Below are 25,445 nucleotides of genomic sequence, written 5' to 3' on the forward strand. Positions count from 1 at the left end.
GTTCTTTAAAATGTAAACGCTACGGAAAAACTAACCTTTTTATTTATTTCGTTTTATCTTACGAGTGTTGTGACTGTATGTATACATATGTATCACATGCATACAACAGGCTCAAAAGACAGCATTGGATCCTAGAACTGGAGTTACAGATGGTTGTGAGCTGTCATGTGGATGCTCAAAATTGAACCTAGGTCATCAACAAGAGCAGTCAGTGCTCTTAACCTCTGAGCCATCTCTCCAGCCCCAGAGAAGCTACTCTTAAAAGTCAAGTCTAAGCCGTGGTGGTGGTGACGTGCATCTTTAGTTGCAGCTCTTGGAAGGCAGAAGCAGGTGGATTGCTATTTGTCCAAGGCCAACCTACTCCAATAGTGAGAAAAACAAGACAGAACCCAAAATCTCTTACTTTGCACTTCAGAGAATAAGTGATAGAGAAAAGACACAGACATTTTAGAATCTATACCTTAAAATATCTTATGGCTTATGTGATACTGTTGGGACCATATTTGCTTATGGAATGCAAAAAAAATTAGATGGGGGGAGAGCAGGAAGTCTCCTTCTATCTTGATGTGAGTCATCCATAAAAGAGTAAGAGGCCGGGTGTGTCACAGTGGTAGAGCACCTGCCTTGTGTGTGTGGGATCAAATAATCCTCAGCACCACAGACGAAGGGTGGGGCAGAGATATTTAAGAAAATAAGATGCTAATCATTGACTTTCTTGATTTTTAAAAAATACGTTATTTTATATTTGTTGTATATGCATATAGACATTATTTCTATGTTTATATTTTATATGTATATTTTTATGTGTGTGCTGGAGGGATGGGGGAATTGGATTACAGGTCTCTACCATGGCTTCCGTTTTCCTTGCTGAGCCAGGCCCTTTGCTGACTCAGCTTCCTAACTGTTATCATAACTACCGTCTTTAGTGAAACAGTTATCGTCTTCTTAGGAATTGTTACATTCGACTATGTACCGCACCCTAATCTGAAAATCTGAAACTAATGCTCAGAAAGTTTCACGTTTGCCAGGCAAGCATGATAATATGAGCCTATAATTTTAGCACTGGGAGGGTGAGGCAGAATTGTGAGCTCAAGGGCACCCTAAACTTTAGAGATCCTGTCTCAAATAAAATGAAATTATATAGATATTAAATTGTCAGAATAGGGGTGTTCAGCTGCTCAATAAGTCAAAGCAAATATCCCAAAGAACTCTGAAATGTGAAACATACTAGTTCCGAGCCCTGTGTTTTGTTTTGTTTTAAGATAGTATCTCACTGTGTAACCATGGCTTGCCTGGAGCTTGCCATATGTGTGTGTGTGTGTGTGTGTGTGTGTGTGTGTGTGTGTGTGTGTGTATGTGTGTGTGCGCGCGCGAGCGCGCACGCGCGTGAATGGGGGGAGGGAGGGAGAGAGAGAGGGAGGGAGGGGGAGAGAGAGAGAGAGAATGAATGAATGAATATGAATATGAATATGCCTGGGAATCCTAAGCATTTTAGAGGCAGGATCTCAGTTTGTACTGTTATCTTCCCAATGAGGGCTCTGGTCTAATGAGGCAGGTGACATCAGGCCAGGAGTAGGTATTAGGGATTGGTGATGACAGTCAATTCTGAGACACACAGAATACATTACCACAGAATGGTAGTTACATTACCAGTGCAAACAGTGGTTTAGAAAGCATTATGCCATAGTTAAATTTGCAGTGTTTTTCTTCTCCACAAAATAACATTAGCTCTTCCAGTCCTTAGGTTAAATATATTAGGAACTTTTATATTCTTGGTGCTAAAACTTATTTTATAGTAAAGGTAGTACCATAAAAATGATATCCTATGGGTTGTCAGGTCATAGTTTGTGGCTGAGACCATTTTGTAAGAAGCAGCGTAGGCTGAGTCTCTGGCTTTGTAGTCCATATTTTCTGTGTTTTTGCTGCAGATTGCCTTCTCCCAGCACAGCAATTTTATGGACCTGGTGCAGTTCTTCGTGACTTTCTTCAGGTAATTTCTCTCACGCTAACTGTATTTGTTCCTTTGAAACAGCCCCTTAACTACAGCTTTGTATAGCCCTCACAGTGATGTAGATTTCGTCTGATGTAATATAAACACGTGGTTTGTATGACTCGGCTCTTTGCATGGGGGGAGGTTTGGACTAAGCAGCATTAGTCATGGACAACTACTGCTGTGAGCTACGTACGTGCTCTGTCTTAATCAAGAGGACTGTGATTACCCATGGGAAAGGTGAGTTTTACTTTTAAACTCCTGTGGTTTTCCTTTGCTTTTATAGTTTTTTTATTAGTAGTTTATTTTTCTGAGAATACTATGCAGAAATGATTAAAAAGGACAAGTCAGTTGTTGTAGTGCTTGTAAGAGAAACAGCAAGAGACAACCTCACTTCCCTGTGTCCTCCCCAAATAAAAACGTCTCTTGCATCATTTCTCCCCCCCCCCTCCGGAGCTGGGGACCGAACCCAGGGCCTTGCGCTTCCTAGGCAAGCGCTCTACCACTGAGCTAAATCCCCAACCCTCTTGTGTCATTTCTTTACATTCACACCAATTCTTGGTTCACCAACTCAGTTTTCTTTTCTTTTTTTTTTTTTTTTAAGATAGGGCCTCTCCTTACAGTAGTCATGGCTGTCCCGGAGTTCTCAGTAGAAGAGGCTGGCCTTGAAATCACATCCTCCTGCCTCTGCCTCTTGAGTACTGGAAGTCGGTGTATGTCACCAAGCCACAGCTCAGTGTTTTGTTTTTTGGTGTAATATATACTGCCTTACTCCACCACACACACCAGGTACACACACAATTCCTTTCCATTCATTCATACATACATACACACACACACACACACACACACACACACACACACACACACACACACACATATATATATATCTCACAGTGCTTTGGCCACCTAAAAACTCCTGAATTGACCTATGATTCTACTTGCTCATGTTTTAGAAGGGTTACTCTTCGATTATCCAAAATGTAATTTTTCCCTTTGCATTTACTGTTTAATTTTTCCCTTTAAGTCTACCCAGATTTATATCTGTAATCTGACAAACAAAAAGATCTCTCATGATGGTTGTCTCTTAGCTTTAGTCTCATGGACCTCATTCCTCCCTAGTGTTCTATCCTCTGTCCTTAAGTGTACTAGTTTCTAAGGCCTGCTCTGTAATTGTCATTGTTGTAGTCACTTTTCTATGCTGTGACGAAGCACCCTGACAAAGGCAGTGTAGAAAACATTTAATTTGGGGATCAGAGTTGCAGGCTGGAATCCATGGCCATCATGGCACAGGCAGACAGGCAGGCCTGGCATCAAAGAAGCAGCTGAGCTTACGTCTGGTCCACAAGGGTAAGGCTGAGAAAGCTAACTAGGAACGGCCTAAAAGTCCACTCCTAGTGACACGCCTCCTTATCCTTCCAAACAGTGCCACCAACTAGGGACCTCACATTCAAATATGTGAGCCTCTAGGGCCCGTTCTCATCTGACCACAGTGATTTTAGGGAATTTTTTGATCCTCTTGTCTTACAATTCCCATGCCATGGTCTTTCGTGTATTTCTTCCTTTTGCTCGAACTTTTTCTCGGATATTTCAGGGGAAAGACATAGATAACTTGTGTGTGTGCTTCTACAACTAAAAATATCTTTGTTTTTATCGTCACAAATTTTTTGGTTTATTTTTGTTTGCTTGCTTGGTTTTTTTGTGTTTGTTTGTTTGTTTGTTTGTTTGTTTGTTTGTTTGTTTGTGACAAGATCTCTCTTCGTAGCCCTAGCTGGCCTCAAACTCAGAGATTCATCTGCCTCTGCCTCCAGAATGCTTGGATAAAGACTGCCCCCCAACACCTAGTGCACCCTCACAATTTTTGAAGTGTGCATTTGTATATGTGTGTAGTGTGTGTAAAGGTGTGTGTGTTGATACACACATGTGCAGAGACCAGAGGAGTCGGTGTTCTGGTCTGTCTCTGGCCTATTGTTTTGAGACAGGGCCTCTTGTTGTTTGACACTGCACATACCAGGTCAGACAGCCCACGAGCTTCTGGGGATTCTCTCCTACTCCACCTGCCAATGTGTGCTACTGCATCTGGCTTTAAGCAGGTTCTGGGAATCTGAGGTCAGGTCCTTACACCTATATGGCAACGCTTTGTCTACTGAGTCATCTGATGAGCATCCACAAGGTCAAAGGCTAGCACCAACAGCCAAGGATGTCCTCAGATCTCCAAACAGATGTACCCACACTTACACAAACACCCAACATAACACACACACACACACACACACACACACACACACACACACACACACACACACAAGGGTACCAAAAACACTTTTTGAAAGAAGTGGAGAATGCTAAATATGGTATTACCTGTATATTATCCAATTCACCAATCCACTCTGGAAGCTGAGACAGGAGGATTTCAAGTTTGAATCCAGCTTGACCACATAATTATACCATGCCTCAAAAAATGTATAAAGAATACAAATGAATATGAATGACACTAGAGTCATATCACAGTTACTTTTCTGTTGCTGTGACAACACAGGCAATTTATAGTAGAGGCTATTGGGGCATATAGTTTCAGAGAATGAGTCAAGGACAATTATGGTATGGTGCTGCAGTAGTAGCTGAGGGCTTAAATCTGGTCCACAAGCATTCGGTAGAAGGAGGACTAACTGGAAATGGCATGAGATTTTGAAACCTCAAACCTTACTCCTCGTGGCATCACACACCACCTAATCCTTCCCAAACAATTCCACCAACTGGGGACAAGATATTCAGCATAAGAGCCTATGGGGGTCATTCTCATTCAAAGCACAGGTAATTATTAGAGCCCAAGATAGTCAGCATAAGAGCCTATGGGGTCATTCTCATTCAAAGCACAGGTAATTATTAGAGCCCAAGATAGTCAGCATAAGAGCCTATGGGGTCATTCTCATTCAAAGCACAGGTAATTATTAGAGCCCAAGATAGTCAGCATAAGAGCCTATGGGGTCATTCTCATTCAAAGCACAGGTAATTATTAGAGCCCAAGATAGTCAGCATAAGAGCCTATGGGGTCATTCTCATTCAAAGCACAGGTAATTATTAGAGCCCAAGAAAGGAAGGAGGGATAGGAAGGAAATGATTAATGGGAACTTGGGTGAAATTTGATACAAAGAGAAATCTTTAATGTACTGTGTAGCACAGTAGGATAACTGTGGTTGAGGACAGTTAGCTAAGTGATTGGTAGAGAGGATTTTTAATATTTCCAAGCCAAGAAATGTTGCAGGCCTGAAATAGTGTACATTCCAGTTACCCTGGTCTGATAATTACAACTCGTACACTTGTACCAAACACATAAATGTGTACAATTGTGTCAGTCTTAAATATATATTAAAGAAAAATGCAGAATGAGTTAAAAATGCCTATTTTAAAGTTAATCACAGTTGTGTGCCAGTTTTCCTTTGCTGTGACAAAATACCTTAGGAAGCAGTTTACAAGGAAAGAGATTTCCTCCGGCTCATTAATTTCAGAGATTTTACAGTCTAGAGTCATTAAGTTCTATCATATTGGGCCCACAGCTAGACCAAGTACCATGATGAGGAGCATGTGGTAAAGAAAAGTATTTACCTCAGAGGGGTCAGGAGGAACAGAGGCAAAACATATATTTCAATCCCATACCTCCAGTGGCTTGCTTCATCCAAACAGATTATGCCACCATCCAATAGCCACAAAATACAAATCAACCAGTTGATTGAATTCCATTGATAAGAATGCCCCTGATTTGGGCTGGAGAGATGGCTCAGCGGTTAAGAGCACCCGACTGCTCTTCCAGAGGTCATGAGCTCAATTCCCAGCAACCACATGGTGGCTCACAACCATCTGTAAAGAGATCCGATTCTCTCTTCTGGTGTATCTGAAGACAGCTACAGTGTACTTATATATAATAAATGAATAAATCTTTAAAAAAAAAAAAAAGAATGCCCCTGATTCTACTCATATCCTGAACTCAACCTGTGAGCTCTGCTGCACTGGGGACCAAGCCTCTATTGTATAAACCTCAGGAGCATGTTTTATAACAGAGCTGGGTCTCTCAGGAGTTGTTTGGTAGATGTAGTCTTTTAACCAGATGTGAGTCTGCCTCTGGAATCACAGTAGCTTTTCCCATTCAACACCTAGTTTACAGAAGAAAGAAAACTCAATTTTTTTATACAATCATTAGACAACTAGAAGCTTTCCCTCCTAGTATTAAGAAAACTGTTGGCTTAAATTTCATCATTTGAATTTTATTTTACTAATAAGTGCATGTATTGCTGGTCATGGTAGCACATCCCAGTACTCAGGAATAAGAGATCATAAGTCCCACACTAGCTGGAACAGCAGGATACAATCTTAAAATATTAAAAATAATATATACACAGACTTATTATTAATTACTTTTTTCAGTACAACCAAATAATTGACTTGTCTTAAAGGAGGAAGAATCTATTTTGGCTTACAGTTGCAGAGGATCCAGCCTCGTGATCCGCCTCATTCTCACTGAGGCAGCAGGGACATGACTGTTCAGCTCTCTTTGTATTCAGTCTGGGACCCCAGCCCATAGCATGGTGGTGCTCACATTTAGGGTAGATTATTGGTATTCAATATCCAATGCAGAAATTCTCTCAAACACATGCCCAGATGTTTACCTCATAAGTGATTCTAGATCCTGTCAAATTGACAATCAGTATTTACCACCATGTATGTATATATAATTACAGAAAATATATTAATCACTATACGTAAATTTCCTCCACTTACTGCTTATGAAAAGCTGATTATTTACTGAGATTTTTCTCATTCTGAGTTTATCAATAAAACTTAACCACATTGATTAAATTACTTGTTTATTACCTGTTATCATTTATGTTAGAATTGCTTTTCTTATTTGGGGTAAGTTATGGTTGGCTACTCTGGGGGGCTTATTGAGAAGGCAGGGATTGGAGCACCTTCTAGGAAGTCAGGAAGCTTGCTTAGCTCAGCTAGCCAGTGTTTCTCACACTAACTTCCTGTGAGCCTATCTATCACATACAGCATCAGGAGCTGAGTTAGGACGTGGAGGATTGTTCCCTGGGGTCAGGCGTGGAGTCAGGCAGGGCGAGCTGACTAACAAGGTGGTTTTCCCTTGCAGCTGTTTCCTCTCTCTGCTTCTGGTGGCGGCAGTGGTCTGGAAGATCAAGCAGAGCTGTTGGGCATCCAGGAGGAGAGAGGTAAGCCCAAGTAGACAAACTGAAACTCCACATAAACCTCGTTTCTTTCCTTCTTTCTAGGCAGATCCCTCTACCTGTTCATGGTGACTAATAATCATATGAGAAGCAGGCTGTTCCACCTGCTGTATGGCTCTACTCTGTGCCATCAGTAGATTTCAGTTATTCCTGCATAAAGTGTCATAAGTGCCACTGCTTGATTCAACAGTCTTCCTAAGAGCCTTTCATAAAAATATGAGTGTAGGGACCTGTTCAGCGCAGTGACAGAGTACTTGCCTGGCATAAACTGAGTCCCTGGGTTCTCTTCTCAGCATCCTCTATCAGCAGCACAACACTAAGGACAAAGCTTCTAACCTGTGGATTTTAGGCAGCAGGTGGGAGAGGGGAGGTCCAATAAAACAAAACCTATAGCTATAGCCTGCGTCACTCATTAGATTGAGCACTGGAGTTGGTACTGGTAGGCATGTTACCTGGAGCTGAGCACGCTACATCCCAGGCACCGGTCCAGGTGGTTTTACTTAGACCAGCGACTTTAATCCTCACCTCAGCCCTATGATATATAAGTATTGCCACTGGGCTCAGGGAAGCCACATAACTACCATTGTCACACAGATATTGAGATACAGAACTGAGCTGTAACTAGGGCCTCTGTCTTCACAGCCCAGGTTCCTAAATACAGGTTTTCCACAAACAATTTGTTCTAGTCTGTACACTTAACAATCTCATAATCTGCTACCTGAATAAGCCAGACAACTCACCCTAGACTGTACCCTCCAAAGAAGAGCAAGGAAGCAGTTTTGTTACTGTTGGGAAGAAAACAAAATTATTTTCATATGAGTTATTGAGATAGAATAATAGGGATTTGTCTGAAAACAAAATGACACTTAAGTATATAAAAGTATATAAATGGATAATACAGAAAGTAGCAATAAACTGGAAAATATTTACAATATCATGAGAGAGAAAATTAGAAGATAAACCCCCTCTCAAGAAAAGAATTTTTAAATATACTTAGACTGTGTTCAGTCAGCTAATAAACTAATTCTTTATCCTTTGTTTGCAGTTTCCCTGTAGTGCTAAACCTGACCGTTGTAAATGTACGAGGTCAGTCATAACTTGTTCCCAGTAAAGATGCTGTTTTTAGTTCATGCTGCATCCTGGGTCCTGATGGAAGTTCTTTACCCACATTATCTCCTGTACTCTTGCAGAGGTTCTAGAACAGTGCTGCAGTGGGACAGCAGCTGTCTCCCTGTGACCCTGCACCTAGAGATTACAGAACCCAGATGAGGTTTGCTGAGTAAATGGAAAGTCTTTCCAGGATCAGTAGAGAGATGTGCTGATACCGAGTAGGTCATCGAGTCCTTCAGTGATGCTTGGAGGCTGCAATAGAATGTGTAACAGCAACTCATATAACACAGGAAACTTTCCACATTTACAGACATTATCAGGGAGAAGTCTGCATGTAGCAGATCAGTGGAGGTATTCGGATATGAGGTATACACAATCCCTCCTGCCACAGGAGGGACCTAACCCCTAAGATCCAGCAGTAGGAATCTATTCCTGGGTTTTAAGAACATTTTTGACATAAAATTTCCCTTCTAGAACAGAGTGATGATTTTTGTTGCTTTAGGATCTTGCCTCCTAGAAGGTGGTTTGAAGCAAGGCCAGTTTGTCTTTCCCAGCATAACCTCAGAAGACCTCTCATACTGATGATATAGGAATGAATGTCCACATTCCATATTTGACCCAACATGAAAACATTGCAAGCCATGTGTAGTTGGGTAACGTAGGAGTAAAAGAAGTTCAAATTCATCCAGTGAGTTCAAGGCCAGCCTGGGTGTCTTATAAACAAACACACAAATCACATTTAAAGAAGACATTGAATCCTTGGTAGTTTGAACATCTATCCTAAGGTATCCACCCCACCCCCCAAATCCAGAGCCCTTCCCATTCATTCGTGTTCTTAGTCACACCTTCCCCCCCCCTTCTCGGGGGAGAGTAGTCTCATGTCCTATCAGCCATCTTTTTTATTGTTGTTGCTCTGGGAGCATTTGGTTCAGGTTTTAACACAAAGCAAGGTAGAGTGACTTAAATAACAGAAATATAAAAGGTAAGTCTCTGCCCTTTTATATATTCAACTATCAGACAGCATAGCAGTATGTCTTCCACTATTTTAACTTTTATCTCTTACTGGTAAGGACTTTTTATAAAAATATAATAGTGTTACCACATCTAACAGGATTCGCTCCCTTGTGCTCTAGTATGGCAGTGCTCTCAGCTTTGGCGCTGCATCTGATCACTTTGACCCAGGGAAAATGAGGAATGTCTAATACCTGGTAACATTAGAATTCCCTAATAAAGTTTCAGCAGTAAGCGTATTAACACATACTATGTTATTCATTAGCAACTTCTTCGGGAGATGCAACAGATGGCCAGCCGCCCTTTTGCTTCTGTAAATGTTGCCTTGGAAACAGATGAAGAACCTCCTGATCTCATTGGGGGAAGTATAAAGGTGAGAAGTGGCTCAAAAATCCTTCAGAACTCAGGCCTGAGTCTGTCTGACTAGAGACAGTGAGCGCTCTGAGTGCCACTCCTGTCTTTTCTGTCAGTCAGCAGAAACAACCACGACTGTAAGGTGCTCTGTGGCTTTACTTTTCTAGTTCCATGGCTGTCATCAGTCAGCCATGTTCAGATTTTAACATGCAAATTATGCTTGTTATTCTTAAAGTGTTCTGTGGCATAATACCTTAAAGTTTTTATTTGAAAACATCTAAACTGGGTTAGGTGTGGTGGAGCACATCTTTAATCTCAGCACTTAGAAGGTAGAGGCAGGCAGATCTCCCTGAGTTCCAGAACAGCCAAGGTATATAACGAGACCCCATATTTTAGGAAAAAGAAAAGGGGGGGGAAGCAGTTAAATTTAACCATTATTAGACCCAACACACACACACACACACACACACACACACACACACACACACACACACACACACTTTTTGTTCAGAGCCCCAGTACTCAATTAAAAGCCAGGCAGGCATGGTAACAGTACTTGGGGAGTCAGAAACAGGATTCCTAGAGTAAGCGGACTGACGAGGCTGACTGGAATTGGTGAGTTTCAGGTTCAGCAAGAGGCCCTGCCTCAGTAAGTAAAGCAAAGAACAACTGAGGGGCACTTCCATGTATACATGTATAATGGGCATGCATACACACACGTGCACTTGCAAACGCACACACATGCATGCACACACGACGATGTGTCACCGTGTTTAAAAGCTGGAATCTCTGTGTACCTAGACTATGAAATGATGATGTAGCCACTAGAAAATGATATGGCCACTACTAGTAGCACATGCCTGTAATCTCAGTACTTGGAGTGCAGATTCAGGAGGATCTCTGTAAATTCCAGACCAGCCTGGGCTACTGGACAAGATTTTTGTCTCAAGAAAACTAAAGCAAGACAAAAATGTGCTATGGAGGTTTTCTAATGCCAGTGTTGATGACAGCACATTCATAACTGACAGGGAGTAAAAGCAATCAAGGACTGTCAGTAGGTGGGAGATAAGCAAAGGAGCATGTTGTTACAGAAATGGTTTATCCTTTTAAAGTCTAATGTATGCTACAGCGTAGACAAACCTTGAGAAATTGTGTTAAGTGAAAGAGGTTATAGCATTCCACTTACACAGAGCATCTAGAAAAATCAAGTCTACTGAGGCAAAATAAAATAGTAACTGCGGGAGGCTTAAAGGAGAAGACCAAGGGGTAGGGAGAGGGAGGGAGGGACAGAAAGAGGGAGGAAAGGGGGGTGGTGTTTGACTCTCAGTGATAAAGCCAGGAATATGACAAAGAATGTCTTCACAGTGCGAGTGAGTATCCCAAATGATGTTTAAGACCAGCAGGAGCCAGACTTGATGGCTCATGGCACCAACAGGCTACGGCAGGAGGGCTACAGATTCAAGGCCCTTCTTGGCTACAGAGTGAGAAGTGGGATTTATCTGAGCTGTCTTTCTAAGTCATAATCTCTCACTGGGGGAGTCAGGGCAGGAACTTGAGGCAGAAACCATGGAGGATGCTGTTTGCTGGCTCCCTCCCAGGCTCCTCCTTAGCTTTGTTTTCTCATTCTTTTTATTTAATGTAGATGAGTGTTTTACCTGCTTCTGTGTCTGTGTACCACATGCATGCCTGGTACCCACAGAGGCCAGAGGCAATACTAGATGCCTGGAGTTGGAGTTACAGATGGTTGTAGGCTGCCCTGTGAATGCTGGGAACTAAGCTCATGTCCTCTACATGAGCAAGTATTCTTAACGATTGAGCCATCTCTCCAGCCTATAAAGTTCTCTTTTAAAAATAAAGTTTGCAATAGAAACGAATATATTTTCTGGAGCTGAAGCATTCAATAAGCAGACGAAGGACGCATTTGGTGAGCTATCTACATTTCACAAGCTCTTAAACCTACAGAGTTAGGACCTGGTGGGTGGAAGATGAATGTAGACCGGGTGGCTCTCTCTAATATCTGGGTCTGTTTGTGCCAAGTATGAAGAACTATCCAACAGGTCACCAGACAAACACTGCCAACACTGACGCCAAGAGAGAGCCACTGACATGGGCCTTTCCCTGGCACTCATGCAGCTCTCTGGAGTAGTGGCTGTGGAAACCTCCTGTTGACCTTATAAGTACCTGACTCTGAAGTGTGTGGCTAAGTTAAGGCACTTCTGCTTTCTTCCTCCAGACTGTTCCTAAGCCCATTGCCCTGGAGCCCTGCTTTGGTAACAAAGCTGCTGTCCTCTCTGTGTTTGTGAGGCTCCCTCGAGGACTGGGAGGAATCCCTCCTCCTGGTCAGTCAGGTGAGTAGACAGGAGGTAGTGACATATATTGGTCTGTGAAGGACTAAGTCCTAGACATTTCCTCTGGTAGAGAACCTGGGTATGGGGGCAGTGCATGGTGGGGCTGCCTCTGGCAGAGCTTTGGTGATACAATTCCATCATCCCCAAACTGTTCTGGGCATTGGCATTCCTGTCTCAGGAGGTCCTGTGGTGGCAGGCCAGGACCTCCTCACAGTGCACAGCCTCCTCAGCCATTCACGCTCCTGGTCCCCTTGAGTCTATGCATCCATACTTTTTTTTAACCCCTTGTTCTTATCCCAAATATAGGCTTTTTTTTCCTCCTTGATAAGCCCCTAGTCATCTCCATGCCTCTGACTTCCAGCTGTGTCCCAAAGCTTGAATTGCCCAAGTACCTAGGTCTAGCCATGCTCCACATCTTGGTTAAGGTCTTGCTATGCAGCCTAAGCCAAGCAGTGATGGTGCATGCCTTTAGTCCTAGCACTGGGCAGGCAGAGGCAGGAGGATCTCTGAGTTTGAGGCCAGCCTAGTCTACAGAGTAAATTCCAGGATAGCCAGAGCTACACAGAGAAACTCTGTCTCAAAAAACCAAATAGCAACAACAACAAACCTCATTATGTAGCCCAAGCTGCCTTCAAACTCATAGTTATCCTCCTGCCTCAGCCTCCAAGTGCTGGGATTGCAGGTGTGACCCTTCATGCCCAGCTTGTTTTAAATAGGCATAAAGAAATCTTATGAAAACATAAAGGATATTTTTAAAATTATAATTCTATTGAGTTAATGCAGACCAATTTTCATTTCATCAAAATAATGATACAGCCTTTGGATGTAGGGGGAGCCTGTACTGTTTTCAAACTACATTTGTAGCCAAGGGTGACTTTGAATTTCTGGTCATCCGGCCTCCTCCTCAGTGCCGAGATTGCATCACTGCTCCTGGCTTATGTGGCCCAGAGGCTCTGACCCAGGGCTTCATGTATGCTGGGCAAACACTCTACCAACCAGCCTACCCACAGCTCCTAGATGTACACCTTATTACAAACATTTATTCTAAACATATTTTTTTTTCTAAAATGCATCTGTACAGGAAACAGGTACCAGTGGCGATTTAGGGCAGGAATAGGAAGAAATTATTTTTACTATATACTTTTTTAAATGACTTATTTGCTTTTATTTTATGTGCATTGGTCATCTGCCTGCATGTATGTTTCTGTGAGGGGATCAGATCCCCTGGAACTGGAGTTACAGAGAGTTGTAAGCCACTGTACCATGTCAGTGCTGAGAAGTGAACCCAGGTCCTCTGGAAGAATAGCCAGTGCTTGTAACTGCTGAACCATCTCTCCAGCCCTTACTATATACTGTTTTTTATAGTTTTTTTTTCTTTTTGGGTATTGCTGAGGATCAAATCTATATTTATTTTTCATAACAATCATTTTTTGTATTGTAATTGTATTTTTATAACTTACTACATACTTACCAGTGTCCTTTATACTTTTTCATCAAACATGTAAGTCATAATTTATATAAACCTTGTCTTTTTTTTTTCTTTTTTCTTTTTTTTTTTTTCGGAGTTGGGGACCAAACCCAGAGCCTTGCGCTTGTTAGGCAAGCACTCTACCACTGAGCTAAATCCCCAACCCCTAAACTTTGTCTTAAGACTGGAGGCAGAGAAGGAAGATTGCCTCATACTGAGATCTAGACTTACCCAGGCTATATAATGGGACCCTGCTGCAGAGAAAAGGTCTTCCTTTAAACACAAAGGCAGGCTGAAAGGCAGGTTAGGAAGTACCTTGATTCTGAAGCTGTGCACAGGAATGCCTCGCCTCACGCGGTGTTCTGCTTAGGACTGTACTCAGTCAGTGGTCCGAGGGACTCAGTGTTGTCTCTACCCAAATAACCTGACTTAGTAGGAAAGTATCCTTTATCCGTGTCCAGCCCTTTTTTATGTATGATGAGTCCATTGTCTTCATCTTACTTGACATCCCCAGACATTGAGTCCCTGAGTTAGTCTTACTGTGGATAGAGCAACTCTGTGACCTGATACGATGGCCAGCATCTCCTGCTTCATACGGGCACAGAGATGGAACAGGTCTTATATAGAGATATAAGAGCCTTTCCTTCCTCACCCTTTACCTAATGCTCTACCCTCTGAAAATCCTCATGAAGCCCTACTCCCTTCTTGAGACCCACCCCACAACAGAGTTATCCATGCCAATTTTCCTGTACTTTTTGAGGAAGCACACACACAAAGTTTTAGTAGCTTGCACTAGGCCAGTAACACGGGATGAACCACACCTCACTGTGAAGGAGTGATACCTTCATTGCTCCTTCTGTAAACCAGCACAAGGCGCACACCCAGAGCATGGCCACCCTCAGGCAGAGCACACTGCTTTGGTGATCTGATGTGGAGCAGAGAGAAATGAGTAGTTAGGTGTGCATAAATGAGCTGAAGCCACCGCCCTGGTGGGAGGGGCGGGACATGGAAGGACTCCCATGAATACCTTTATCTTTCACTAGGGAAATGTAAAAAGAAATGTGAAATCATTTTGTAAAAAAGTAAGCTGCTTCATGACACGTGTCCCCTCTGTGGGTTCTTCCAAGGTCTTGCTGTGGCCAGTGCCCTGGTGGACATTTCTCAGCAGATGCCAATAGTGTACAAGGAGAAGTCAGGAGCTGTAAGGAACCGGAAGCAGCAGCCCCCTGCACAGCCTGGAACCTGCATTTGATACTGGGGCAGGAACTCTCCCTCACAGAGGGGCATGTGGTCCACTAAGCTGTCTACAGGGGAGGCTGCAGGCAGGAAGCTGGTGTGGGGCAGAAGACTGGAAACCCTTGAAGCATCCAACTCACGTGCATGATCATACAAGCTGTTTTGATGGTTCATCCCTTCTGTGTCCAGCATCTAACCTTTTACTTCTGTGTAGGAAATAATTTAATTACAAGTCCAGGAGTGATCTGCTCTACTCATGGGTGGAGGAGACCAGTGTAGACCCAGTGAGAGCTAAAAGTGATGCAGAGGTCCCTGTGGAAGCTCAACTGCAAAAGTGATGCCCTCCGTCAGCAGCTCTCCAGCATGTCCTCTCGATTGATCCTCAGATGAATTGTTCTCATCTGAAGCTTGCTGTCTTTTTACAAGATGTGCTTTTACTCTCTTCCAGGAAGTAGGTTTTTTCAGCTGAGAATTAATAATGATCTTTCTCTTTGGAAGTCATATCAAAGTATAATTGATGGGGGCCTTGTTTTGTTTTGTTTTGGAGACAGGGTCTCACTGTGTGGTCCTAGCTGGCCTGGAACTCACCATGTAGATCAGGCTGGACTGAACTCTTAAAAGTTGACCTGCCTCTGCCTCATAAATTCTGGGATAGAAAGCGTGTACCACCAGGCCCAGCAAAGAGGGCTATTCTAAATGTCACGGTCAATGGAGTTAGAATATAGACAAATGCAGTTGATAATTCCCTATAGAAACTTGATCAATTTAATTTTAATCCATTCTTTCCTTCTCTTTTTTCTCACTCTGTCTTACACACATACACACGTGCACACACACACACACACTAAGTGCCTAGACTTTAATTAGATCTAGCAATTGGAACGTTAGTAAGCCTGAGTTTTTACATGATTGCATTCCTACATCCTTGTAAACTTTAAGTAACCACCATTGCAGTTGGTTCCTTTGTTAAAGTCTAATTTGCAGCCAAGAAAGAATAATTCTCATCCCAAGAAACACTTAATAGGGACTACTAGCAATAGGAACTAAATGACCCTCCCCCCCAGCCTAGTGTCACTTGGCTCCTTCTGCCAAGGCACCACAGAGTGCACTTGCTCATGTCATGTGCCTCTCTGAGCAGACGCCTGGGACACCTGGCTCTGTCTTCCTACAGCTGCTCGCACTGACCTGTGGGAACCTGTGGGTCATCCCCAGGCTGGATGGAGTACACACTAGAAGAGGGATAGTGCCTGGCATTGGGGCAGCATCTGCTCAGCACACGGAAAGGGGCCTGGTTCCCTCTCCCCTGGTAGGAGTTGGTCCAGCCTCCTCCCAGACCCAGCTGGAGGCTGAGAGGAGGTGGTGAATGCTAATGAGGATGAAAAGACATGGGGTGAAAGGAAGGGACAAGACCCACTTCCAAAGAAGATTACCATGTTAAGAGGGGTGAGCAGTCCTCTGCTCTGCCCAGGACCCTGCCTGGACACTGCATTCCCATTTATGGTGCTCAGTATTCTGGCATTATGCAGCAGCCTCACACCTTTCCTCTCCTGCTTCATACCCTGCAGTTCTCCTATTATCTGACTAGAACAGCCCTCTAGGCAACAGTGATCAATTTATGAGTTTGGAGAAGCTAATAATCAGAAGGATAAAAGCTGTAGCATTTCACCTTTAATACAGTGCTGAAGAGGGAGCCTTTCTCTGAGCCCCGCACTAACCTCATTCCACACAAGACTTCTGCAGTGACGTCTCCACGCTGAACCCTAAGTCACTGATGCACAACACTGCTGTAAGACTCACCTCTCAAAACACGACTTTTTCGTCACTATTAAGGAGCAGAAAGTTCTAGAAATGATCCCAACCTCGTCCCCTGTGCAGCTAGGATCTCCCCACATCCCTAACAAAGCCGAGCACATAAGTGTCTGTGGTCTAGCGTTTCATCTCCATAGCAACCCAAGGGACTCTTGGCCAGAAGAAAGAGAGAGGGAAGCCTCACTAGGGGTTGGCCTTATGGAAGGAAATCCCCCCTCTGCTTTGCTTTAAGGACCAAATTTCTTTGGCCAAAGAAGTTGTTTCCGTGTTAGTCCCATACCTTGAAATAATACGTACCATGGCTCCCACCTACCTGTTTATGTCCCCCCAATCACCTTTAGGGATACTGTTTATTCTTTAAAAAGAAGCAGATGGCATTTGTTTCTGCTCCTGTAATGGAGAAACAGCCAGCTTCACCTGCATCCCCTTTACAGCCAGCAGCTCCCTTCAGACGTAAAGCAGAGGGGATGGCAGAGAAGAGCTCAGCTCAGAGCCAGTGACCCAGTGATTCTGTCACGAGAGAACTTGTATATAAAGTAGTCATGAAGACACTGACCTTGCACTTGTACATAACTATACTATAGTGTCCAGAATGTTCAGACATTCAGGGTGTACATAAACAGAAAAGTATCATAATGTATTTTTATTAAACAGTAACATCTTGAGTTTCACCTAATCTGTTTCTGTGCCATAGACTGGGTATCCGAGCTCTGGGAGATCATCTTCCCAGACCCCAGTCCGTCGATAAGGCATTGTACACCATGCTGGTGTGTTCGGTAGCCTCGTGCCCATTAGGTAACTAAACAATGATTCAGCTCTTAGAATACAGGAAGAGAGCAAGCCTGGTGACACACAGCTGTGATCCAAGCATTCAGAAGACAGAGGCAGGAAGAAAAAATTCAAAGATGGGGCTGGAGAGATGCCTCAGTGGTTAAGGCTGCTCTTGGACAGGACACTGGTTCAGTTCCCAGCACTCACATGGTGGCTCACAACCTTCTATGACTACAACCCCAGGTAACCCAACACCCTCTTCTGTCCTCCTCGGGTGCCTGTGGCGGTGTACATGGTGCACAGCACGAACAGGCAAAACACCCAATACACACAGAAATAAAGAATTCAAGAATACCCTGGGCTACATAGCAAGACCCTGTCTCAGAACAAACCAACCCATGAAGAGCCAGGCAGTGTGTCTATTTCCATGACCGTACACAAGCGAACTCAGGAAGCAAGAGTGTCCATCACTGCTGTAACGTCAATGCTCCTTGTGATTTCGGCATCTCTGTGGGGCGAGGTGTTCTATCACTCTAAAGTCAAGGACTATGTCACCTGTGAACGTCAGACTTTGCAAAGGGGCTCTCTAGGCTGCATTGTTGTGGCTTTGTCTAAAATTTTAATGACATTTCTGAGAACCATGTTCTTTTTATACTAAAAACTGGGGATGGGAGGGCTCATTTGTTGATAAATAGCACTATTTTCCCACACCTCAGCCTCCTGTCCCCGTCCTGGTCTTCCCTACACAGTCTGGAGAGGGCTCTGAAAGGTCCAAATCGGTGTGGCACAAAAGCAACCCATTGCCTCCTGAGCTAACCTGGAAGATGACTGTCAGCAAAAGGAAAATACCAGAATATCTTGAAGGCTAGAAGCGTAAGATGGGATCTCATTAGGGAACTGGATGAACAAGAGCAGAGAGCCTCTGGTGGGTAACGCTGCAGCCTGCCAGCGCCCGCCCTCTCTCAACATAGCAGAGTGTGCATGGTAAGGAAGTGAATCACCTCCTTGGGGGATGGTGCTGTTTTTATGAAAACCTTTGATCCTTGGTGTCCTTTAATTGATCTGTTCAACAAATATTTACTAAACACTTGTAAGCTAAGCTAACATTAGGGCAGTGACTGAGGTGAAAACCCAGCTCTTTAGACAGCTATCATCCTAGGAGAGCTTCCTAGAAGCAGAACCAAGAAGCCAGAGGTTCTTCCTAGGATGAGCTTTGGCTTCCTAAGGAAATCTGAAATGTTGACCCTGGTCACAACCTCCCAGCACAGCTTTGGAATGAGACATCAGCATGGCCTCCTCTGGCTGAGCAGAGCCTCTGGAGCTCCACACCCTGCCTGCAGGGAGCCCTCAGGGTGCCCTCCAGAGTGCAGGGAGAAACTGGCACCTTCTTTCCTAAAGGCAATAACAGAAGCTGCTCTCAGAACTTGACTCTGCACAAAACACTAGTGAAGCCTGCTGAACTAATTCTGCCTCTGGAAATCTTTTCTGGTTATTTACAGTTTGTTGTTTTGTTTTGATCCAAGCTTAGTTTGTTAATATGTGTAACTTGGCATCTGTTGCACTTGTGTAAATATGGAGTAAGTATTGTAAACTATTTAATTGCTGGGATTGGTGGTGTTATACATACATTTAGGACTGCAATTTTTGGTATTTTTTGTATTGTAAAATAACAGCTAATTTAATCAGGAACAAGAGAATTAATGGGGGGGTCTGCATTTTAAATGCAAATGTGAAGCACTTGTATATAAACAGAAGTAAATACTATAATACAAAATTCCTTCTGAAATAAAAGTAGATCTGGTAAAATGTGTTCTGAATGTTTAATGCTAATTCTGTTTTCTATTTACATTTTAGTCCTTATATTAGCAGTGAGGAGACAAGACAACAGCAGTGCATTAGACCCTTGGCAGCCTGAGGAATCCCCTAGAGTAGGGACTGCAATTCGAGACTCTTGGCTTTGGCACTGAAAAGAATTTCAGTTTATGAAGCAGACTTTAGACATGCTAAAGATATTTTAATAATACACTTAAGTAAGCAGAGGGGTGCTGGGCATGGTGGCAATGTAGGCCAGCCTGGTCTACACAGTCAAGACCTTTACTTCCTCAACTCCAATTAAGCAGAAGGATTGGAAGAGAATAAGACTGCGGAGAAGATCATGCGGACTTCTCAAAGGAAAATGCAGAAAAACCAAATGTGGGGACAGAGACCTTAAGAGAGTCCCAGCTTATTGGAGTTGTTTGGTTTGGTTTGGGTTGGGTTAGTTTTGGTTGTTACTGTTGTTTAGTTGGTTGGGTAGTTTTGTTTTACAACACTCATACAGGATGTTGGTGAGGTTTGAAGTTATAACTTCAAAGGGTTGTTAAGAACCACATGTGAGATCACCAGGCAGTTCCTGAGAGGCACCTGTTGAGACTGCAATTGATAAGATCCCCAGGACCCAGGAACCCAACATCATATCCATTCAGACCTTAAGCCTGGTTCGTTGTTACTTTAATATAGATGTATGTATGCGAGGCATAGTAACTCAGTTGGCAGCTTCGACAGCAAATAGACAGAAATGTAAGCAATGCCTGTGCCTTCAAAAGTCCCAACAAGCAACCAAGGCATGATTCCAACAAAGTTCATAGAAAACCAGGATTCTGTGTTTTCAGCAGGTGACGTTTAGTCAGATTCCAGGATAAGATTCCTTTCCCTGCCAATGTCCCCATGACTTCTCTGTCTTTACATCTCGCTGCATTCTCACCTTGATTATAGCCACCTCGAGGTATAGTGGCTAGACCTCCTCCAGGCTTCATCCCTGTTACATGATGCTAGACTGAGGCAGAGGACTGCTGCAAGCTCAAGGTTAGCCTGGGCTACATGGTGAGACCCTTGCCTCAGTAAAACCTAGCAGAGGCAGTGGTGTGTGCTCACCCAGTTCTTGTGGTTGAACTATTCCACATTACCCAGGCTCTGAAAATTAGGCTGGGTCCATACTGGGCCACCATTGATGAAATGTTGGAAAAGTGATAACACCAAACTTTTGCACAGAAGATGTTTTCATTTTGGGCCTTCCTTGGAGTTCACGGGTTAAAGTATTAGAAGGAACATGGGTCCCTGGCCACCATGCACACAAAAACTACTTGATCAAGAAGACTAAGGGTTTCTGTTGCTAAATTCCTTCCCAGACAGAAATGTAAGCAATGCCTGTCCCTTCAAAGGTCCCAACAAGAAACCAAGGTATGATTCCACCAAAGTTCACTAGAAAACCAGTGAGTTTGTTGGGCTTCCTTGCAAAACATAGATGAGAAGTTACTTATAGAATGCTGGGATGTGGGTGCTCCTCCCCCTAACAAACCATATCTTGAAAAAGCCTTACCCAGCAGGGATGAGAGCTTCCCCATACCCACATAGATGGAGTTTCCATTCTAGTTTTCCCAGGCATGCATGCATGCATGCATGGATGGATGGATGAATGGATGGATGGATGGATGGATGGATGGATGGATGGATGGATGGATGGGTAGATGGGTAGATGGATGGATGGATGGACAGATGGATAGACAAATAGACAGACAGCCCCTCCACCAGTTAAGGCAGAGTTGCATACAACAGGTGGTAGGGACACTCAGGTGATAATCTCAGGCCCTGCTCCATTCCATTGCTGGAATGTAAGCTGTCAACAAACTCAGCTGGGATAATGTTTTGCAAGGCGGCACAGCTGAATGCCCCAAGATGGTAGGTGCTTGGCTCAGAGGAATCACTACAGCTCTTCATGAAGGCAAACTGACTGAGATGAGGGCCTTTATTTTCCAGATCTGTACCCTGGAGCATCATTCACCTGTTAATACACTGAAGACATTTGGCATTGGTTTCATGGCAGGTGATAGGCAGTGAGAAAAGTAAAGTAGCAGCAAGGGGACTGCTGGAGGTGGGGCTTCTGTCAGAACGTGGGAAGTTTTTTGGTTAATAACTTGGGAAGCAACAAGTTTTTAGCTAGAGGGAGAAAAGCTAAAGATAACTACTTGGTTATTTAAATATCGATTTTTATTTTATATGTATGGGTGTCTTGCCTGCATGCATGTCTATACACCATGTTTGTGATACCCAGAGGCCATGGAATGGTGTGAGCCTCAGGAACTGAAGTTACAGACATTATGACTTGGGTGCTGAAAACTGAACCTAGGTCTTCTGGAAGAACAGCCAGAACTCCTAACCACTGAGCTAGCTCCAGGCTGACAGACCGTTCAAATTTGCTTTATAGTCACAAATGGTCTTAAATTCTGATCCTCCTGTTCTCACCTCCCAAGTACTGGGATTATAGATCTACACTGCTCTTTCCTTGAGCAAGTCGGCACAAATTGAGTTCTAAGCCAGGTGTAGTGGTTCATGTAGTGATAATTCTGGAATTTTGGTTTCTTTAAAAAATGAAATATTATAAGAATGTATTTTCATTTTAATGCCAGGTGTAGGGTATAGACTGCTTTGGACTGACTGCAGTAGCTGTGATTTGTCTCATGTTCTAGCAGAGGTATGGTTTTGCCAGCTACAGAGAGTTTCTGTGACTGTGTGACATTTGGAATTCTGGAAACTTTTCAAGTGGTATATAAATGCTAGAGCCCTGGTATGCAGAGTTGATGATTGTTGGTCATTCAGGGGGGTTGGTTGTGGTTTGTTAGTAGTCCTGCTAAAAGAAGAAACAAAAACAAATTAGATTCAGAGATCTCTATATCTCCCTCCCTCTCTGTCTTTCTTTCTGTTTTATCTAGTAACAGGGGTTAAAACCAGGAGGATAAAGGATTGGGGAAAACCCATAAAGTAGCAAAGATTGGCTACAAGTGGCACCCAACTTGGGACTCAGAAAAGCCGTCGAGGAAGCAGCAGGCAATGAAGGAATCAATTGTGGCTGTTGCTGCTGGGATGTTCCTCACTTCGCTCCCAGAGGGTGTTTTCAGGGGTTTTGTTGTTTTGTTTTTGTTTTTCTTCTTTATATATTCTGGTTTTTTAAAGTAGTTGAAATAATGACTGAGCAGCTGGAAAATTTTTGGGTGGAAATGGAGTAGCCTGAGAAACCAAAAAAAAAAAAAAAGCTGAAATTGGAAAGCAATAGGGGTCACGCAGAGTTAATGGTGTAACCGGAGAGTTTGCGAGTGGAGCTGGAAGCTCTTGGAGGCAAGGGGCATGGAAAAAGAGAACAAAAAGTTCAGTCCCAGTGACTGAGTAAGAAGATAGCAGCAAAGAAACTGCACTGGAGGGCCTCGTGTCAGAAAAAAGCTGAAAAAAATCAAAGGACAATCTGATAAAATAGCCCATCTCAAGAGAAAGAGTTCATCTCAAACCAGCATTCTGATAGAGTGGGAGGAGGAGTGGCTCAGGGTTGTGATATCACCATCAGCTTTCCCATACATACAGTAGCCATACAGTAATAGGCATAGGCTATGCCTGCTAATGGTATGGAACAAGATTATGACAGAATAGGATGGTGTCCTAAGAAATGGTAGATCTAATGTGTTTTTAAAAGGCCATGATTTCGTATGGGATGCACTCTCCTTATGTGGAACAAATTCTAAATAACTAGGATACACAAAATAGAATCCCTTCCAATTTTGGGATTGGTAACAGCTGTACTAGAGGCCAGTCTGCAGTTGCAATGGTTAACATGGTGGAGGGGAGAAGCTGTGAATATTGAACAGTGAAATAGAGCAAGGGGAATTAATATAGTAAAAGGCCAGTTGCTGTGTGAAGGGCAGAATTCTAATGTACAAGAACAGATTCAATTTGATGAAACTGCTATAGAACTGTGTTGCCTTAGTGGCTATAACACACTGGGACAAAGGAGGAACCAGGGAAAAGTCCACTTACAAAGATTATACAGGCTCTGGAGAAGCCCCCACTAAACTTTTACAAAAATTAGTCTCAGCTGTGAACAAAGCCATATCAGACCCTGACACAAGGCAGGTGTTGATAGAGACCTTGGTGTGGAACAATGCAAATACCAAATATAAAAAAAGTCATTAGACCTTTAGAGGCATGAGCAGTGCCTATGGATGAGTGGATAAAGGATAAGAACAATACTGGTTTGTACCATGCTAATATTATAGGTCAAGCTGTAGCTAGAGGTCTTTGACGTCAAAATGCCCTGTGCTTCAATTGCAGCAAATATAATCACCTGCAAAGAGACTGACCAAGCCACTAAAGGTCTCAGATCTCAAAATGTACTTTAATTGTGGGAAATATGATCATTTGCAACAAAATTGTTAATGGTGTAAATACAAACCAGAAAGAAGGCCTAGACTTCCAAGGGTGTGCAGGCAATGTGGCCAGGGTTGCCACTGGATCAATAAGTGTAGGTCCAAGAGAGATATTCAAGGTGATTTATTACCATTGAGAAATAGCCTCAGGAGCCTAGCTTTAGGCCCTGTAGCAAAAAGTATGAGCCATTTCAACCAGGGAGTGGCATGCAGACTGGAAACCTCCACTGGGCACCAGAGATTTAATGCACACCATTGCAGGCAGCACAGATAAACACTTTTCTCCATCCCTCACAATTCAATGTTATAAATGCATGATCTAGAAGCAAATGGTCCTTTGCCCTCAGGGACAGTAAGCATGATCTTGGGAAGGAGTAGATTGACTTCCTAAGGACTCATCATGCATCCAATAAGCATAGACGAAGATTTCCAAAGGAGAAACTAAAATTGTGCGTATGTAAAGGTACAGATACAACTGAACGCAGGCAGCAGGGTTGCTCAGCTGCTTCTGTTTCCCTACATCAAAGGCAAAGCCACTGCAGCAGAAAGGCCTGCCTGAAAACCTCGGCCACTGACCCAAAAATTGCTTATTTCATTGAAAATGCCTCTCTTTATAATTTCTTGCTACACAGCACAATTAATGGCTTAAGACCGGGGAGGGGGAGTGTCACAATTCTGAAATTTTGGTTTCCTTAAAAAACACAGAAATAGAAGACTGTGGTTTCATTTTAATCCCAGGAGTGGGGGTTAGAGGCTCCTTTGAACTGACTACAACAGCTGACTGTCATTTGCCTCAGGCTGTAGCAGAAGTATGGTTTTTGACAGCTGCAGATAGTTTCTGGAATTGTGTGAAATTTGGAATTCTGGGAACTTTTCTGAGGGTATATAAATGCTAGAGCCCAGATAGGCAGGGTTGGTGGTCATTCGGGGGGTGGGGGGGGTGTTGGTTCTGGTTAGTAGTCTTGCTCAAAGAAGAAACAAGAAGAAAGAAATTAGATTCAGATTCAGAATTCTCTCTCTGTGTCTGTCTTTCTGTCTCCCCCTCCCCTGACCTCTACCCTTCTTTCTCTGTCTAGTGATAGGTGAAACCAGGGGGATAAAGGGTGGGAAAAAGAACCCACAAAATAGCAAAGACTGCTACAAGTTTATGCCTAGAATCCTAGGCCTTTGTTGTTTAAAGGTTTATTTTTATGTATGTGAATGTTAACAGTACATACCTGTTAAATGTGTGTACACCATATGGACGCAGTGCCTACAGAATCCAGAAGAGAGTACATTATACCCCGGAATGGGGCTTAACAGTTGTGAAGCATCGTGAGGGTACTGGGAACTGAACCCAGTTTCTCCACAAGATCTGTAGGTGCTCTTCACTGCCAAAACTTTTCTCCAGCCCTAAGTCTAGCATTTTGGAGGCTGATGAAGGAAGATTATCCCAAGTGTGAGGTCATCTTGGGTTCATATGAGTTCAAGACCCATCTCAGATCCGGAGGTAGGACCCTGTCTCAAAAACACGAGGGTGGAGAGATGGGTCAGCAATGAAGAACACAGACTGTTCTTCCAGGGAACCCAAGTCTGGTTCCAAGCACCCTTGTTGGGCAGCTCACAACTGCCTGGAACTCCACTTCCTGAGGATCCCAAGCCGCCTTCTGGCTCAGCCTCATGGAGGGAACAGGTATGTGGTGTCTGAGATGAGTGTGCCAAATGAGCTGCAGGTGAGTCTGTGGCTAGCACAAAGCAGGCTGAAAAGCAGTACAGCTGAAGGTGGCCTTTCCTGGTGGCTAAGTTGGTCTGAGCAGCTGGGCCAGTTTCTGTTTCTTCCCAGCTGTTTGGCTGGTCTCTTCATATAGGCTACTCACTGAGTCTTTTCCTAGGAGCCCA

The 25,445-nt window shown here is 43.4% G+C and overlaps 1 protein-coding gene across 2 annotated transcripts in view; it reads left to right on the top strand.

Annotated features, from left to right (window-relative positions):
* The window catches only part of Atrn (attractin), a 134,112-nt gene extending 114,969 nt beyond the window's left edge, over nt 1-19,143 (top strand). For both annotated transcript variants that reach the window (XR_015683439.1, NM_031351.2), the window contains 5 exon segments: nt 1,929-1,990; nt 7,137-7,215; nt 9,617-9,724; nt 11,939-12,053; nt 14,649-19,143. Coding sequence is in view for 1 of the 2 variants with exons in the window: in NM_031351.2 (NP_112641.1) it covers nt 1,929-1,990; nt 7,137-7,215; nt 9,617-9,724; nt 11,939-12,053; nt 14,649-14,773 (489 nt within the window). In the remaining variant the exon portion in view is untranslated.
* The last annotated feature ends 6,302 nt before the right edge of the window (nt 19,144-25,445 follow it).

This window comes from Rattus norvegicus, chromosome 3 (genome assembly GCF_021556685.1).
Source record: "Rattus norvegicus strain SHRSP/BbbUtx chromosome 3, alternate assembly SHRSP_T2T, whole genome shotgun sequence".
Classification (NCBI taxonomy): domain Eukaryota; kingdom Metazoa; phylum Chordata; class Mammalia; order Rodentia; family Muridae; genus Rattus; species Rattus norvegicus.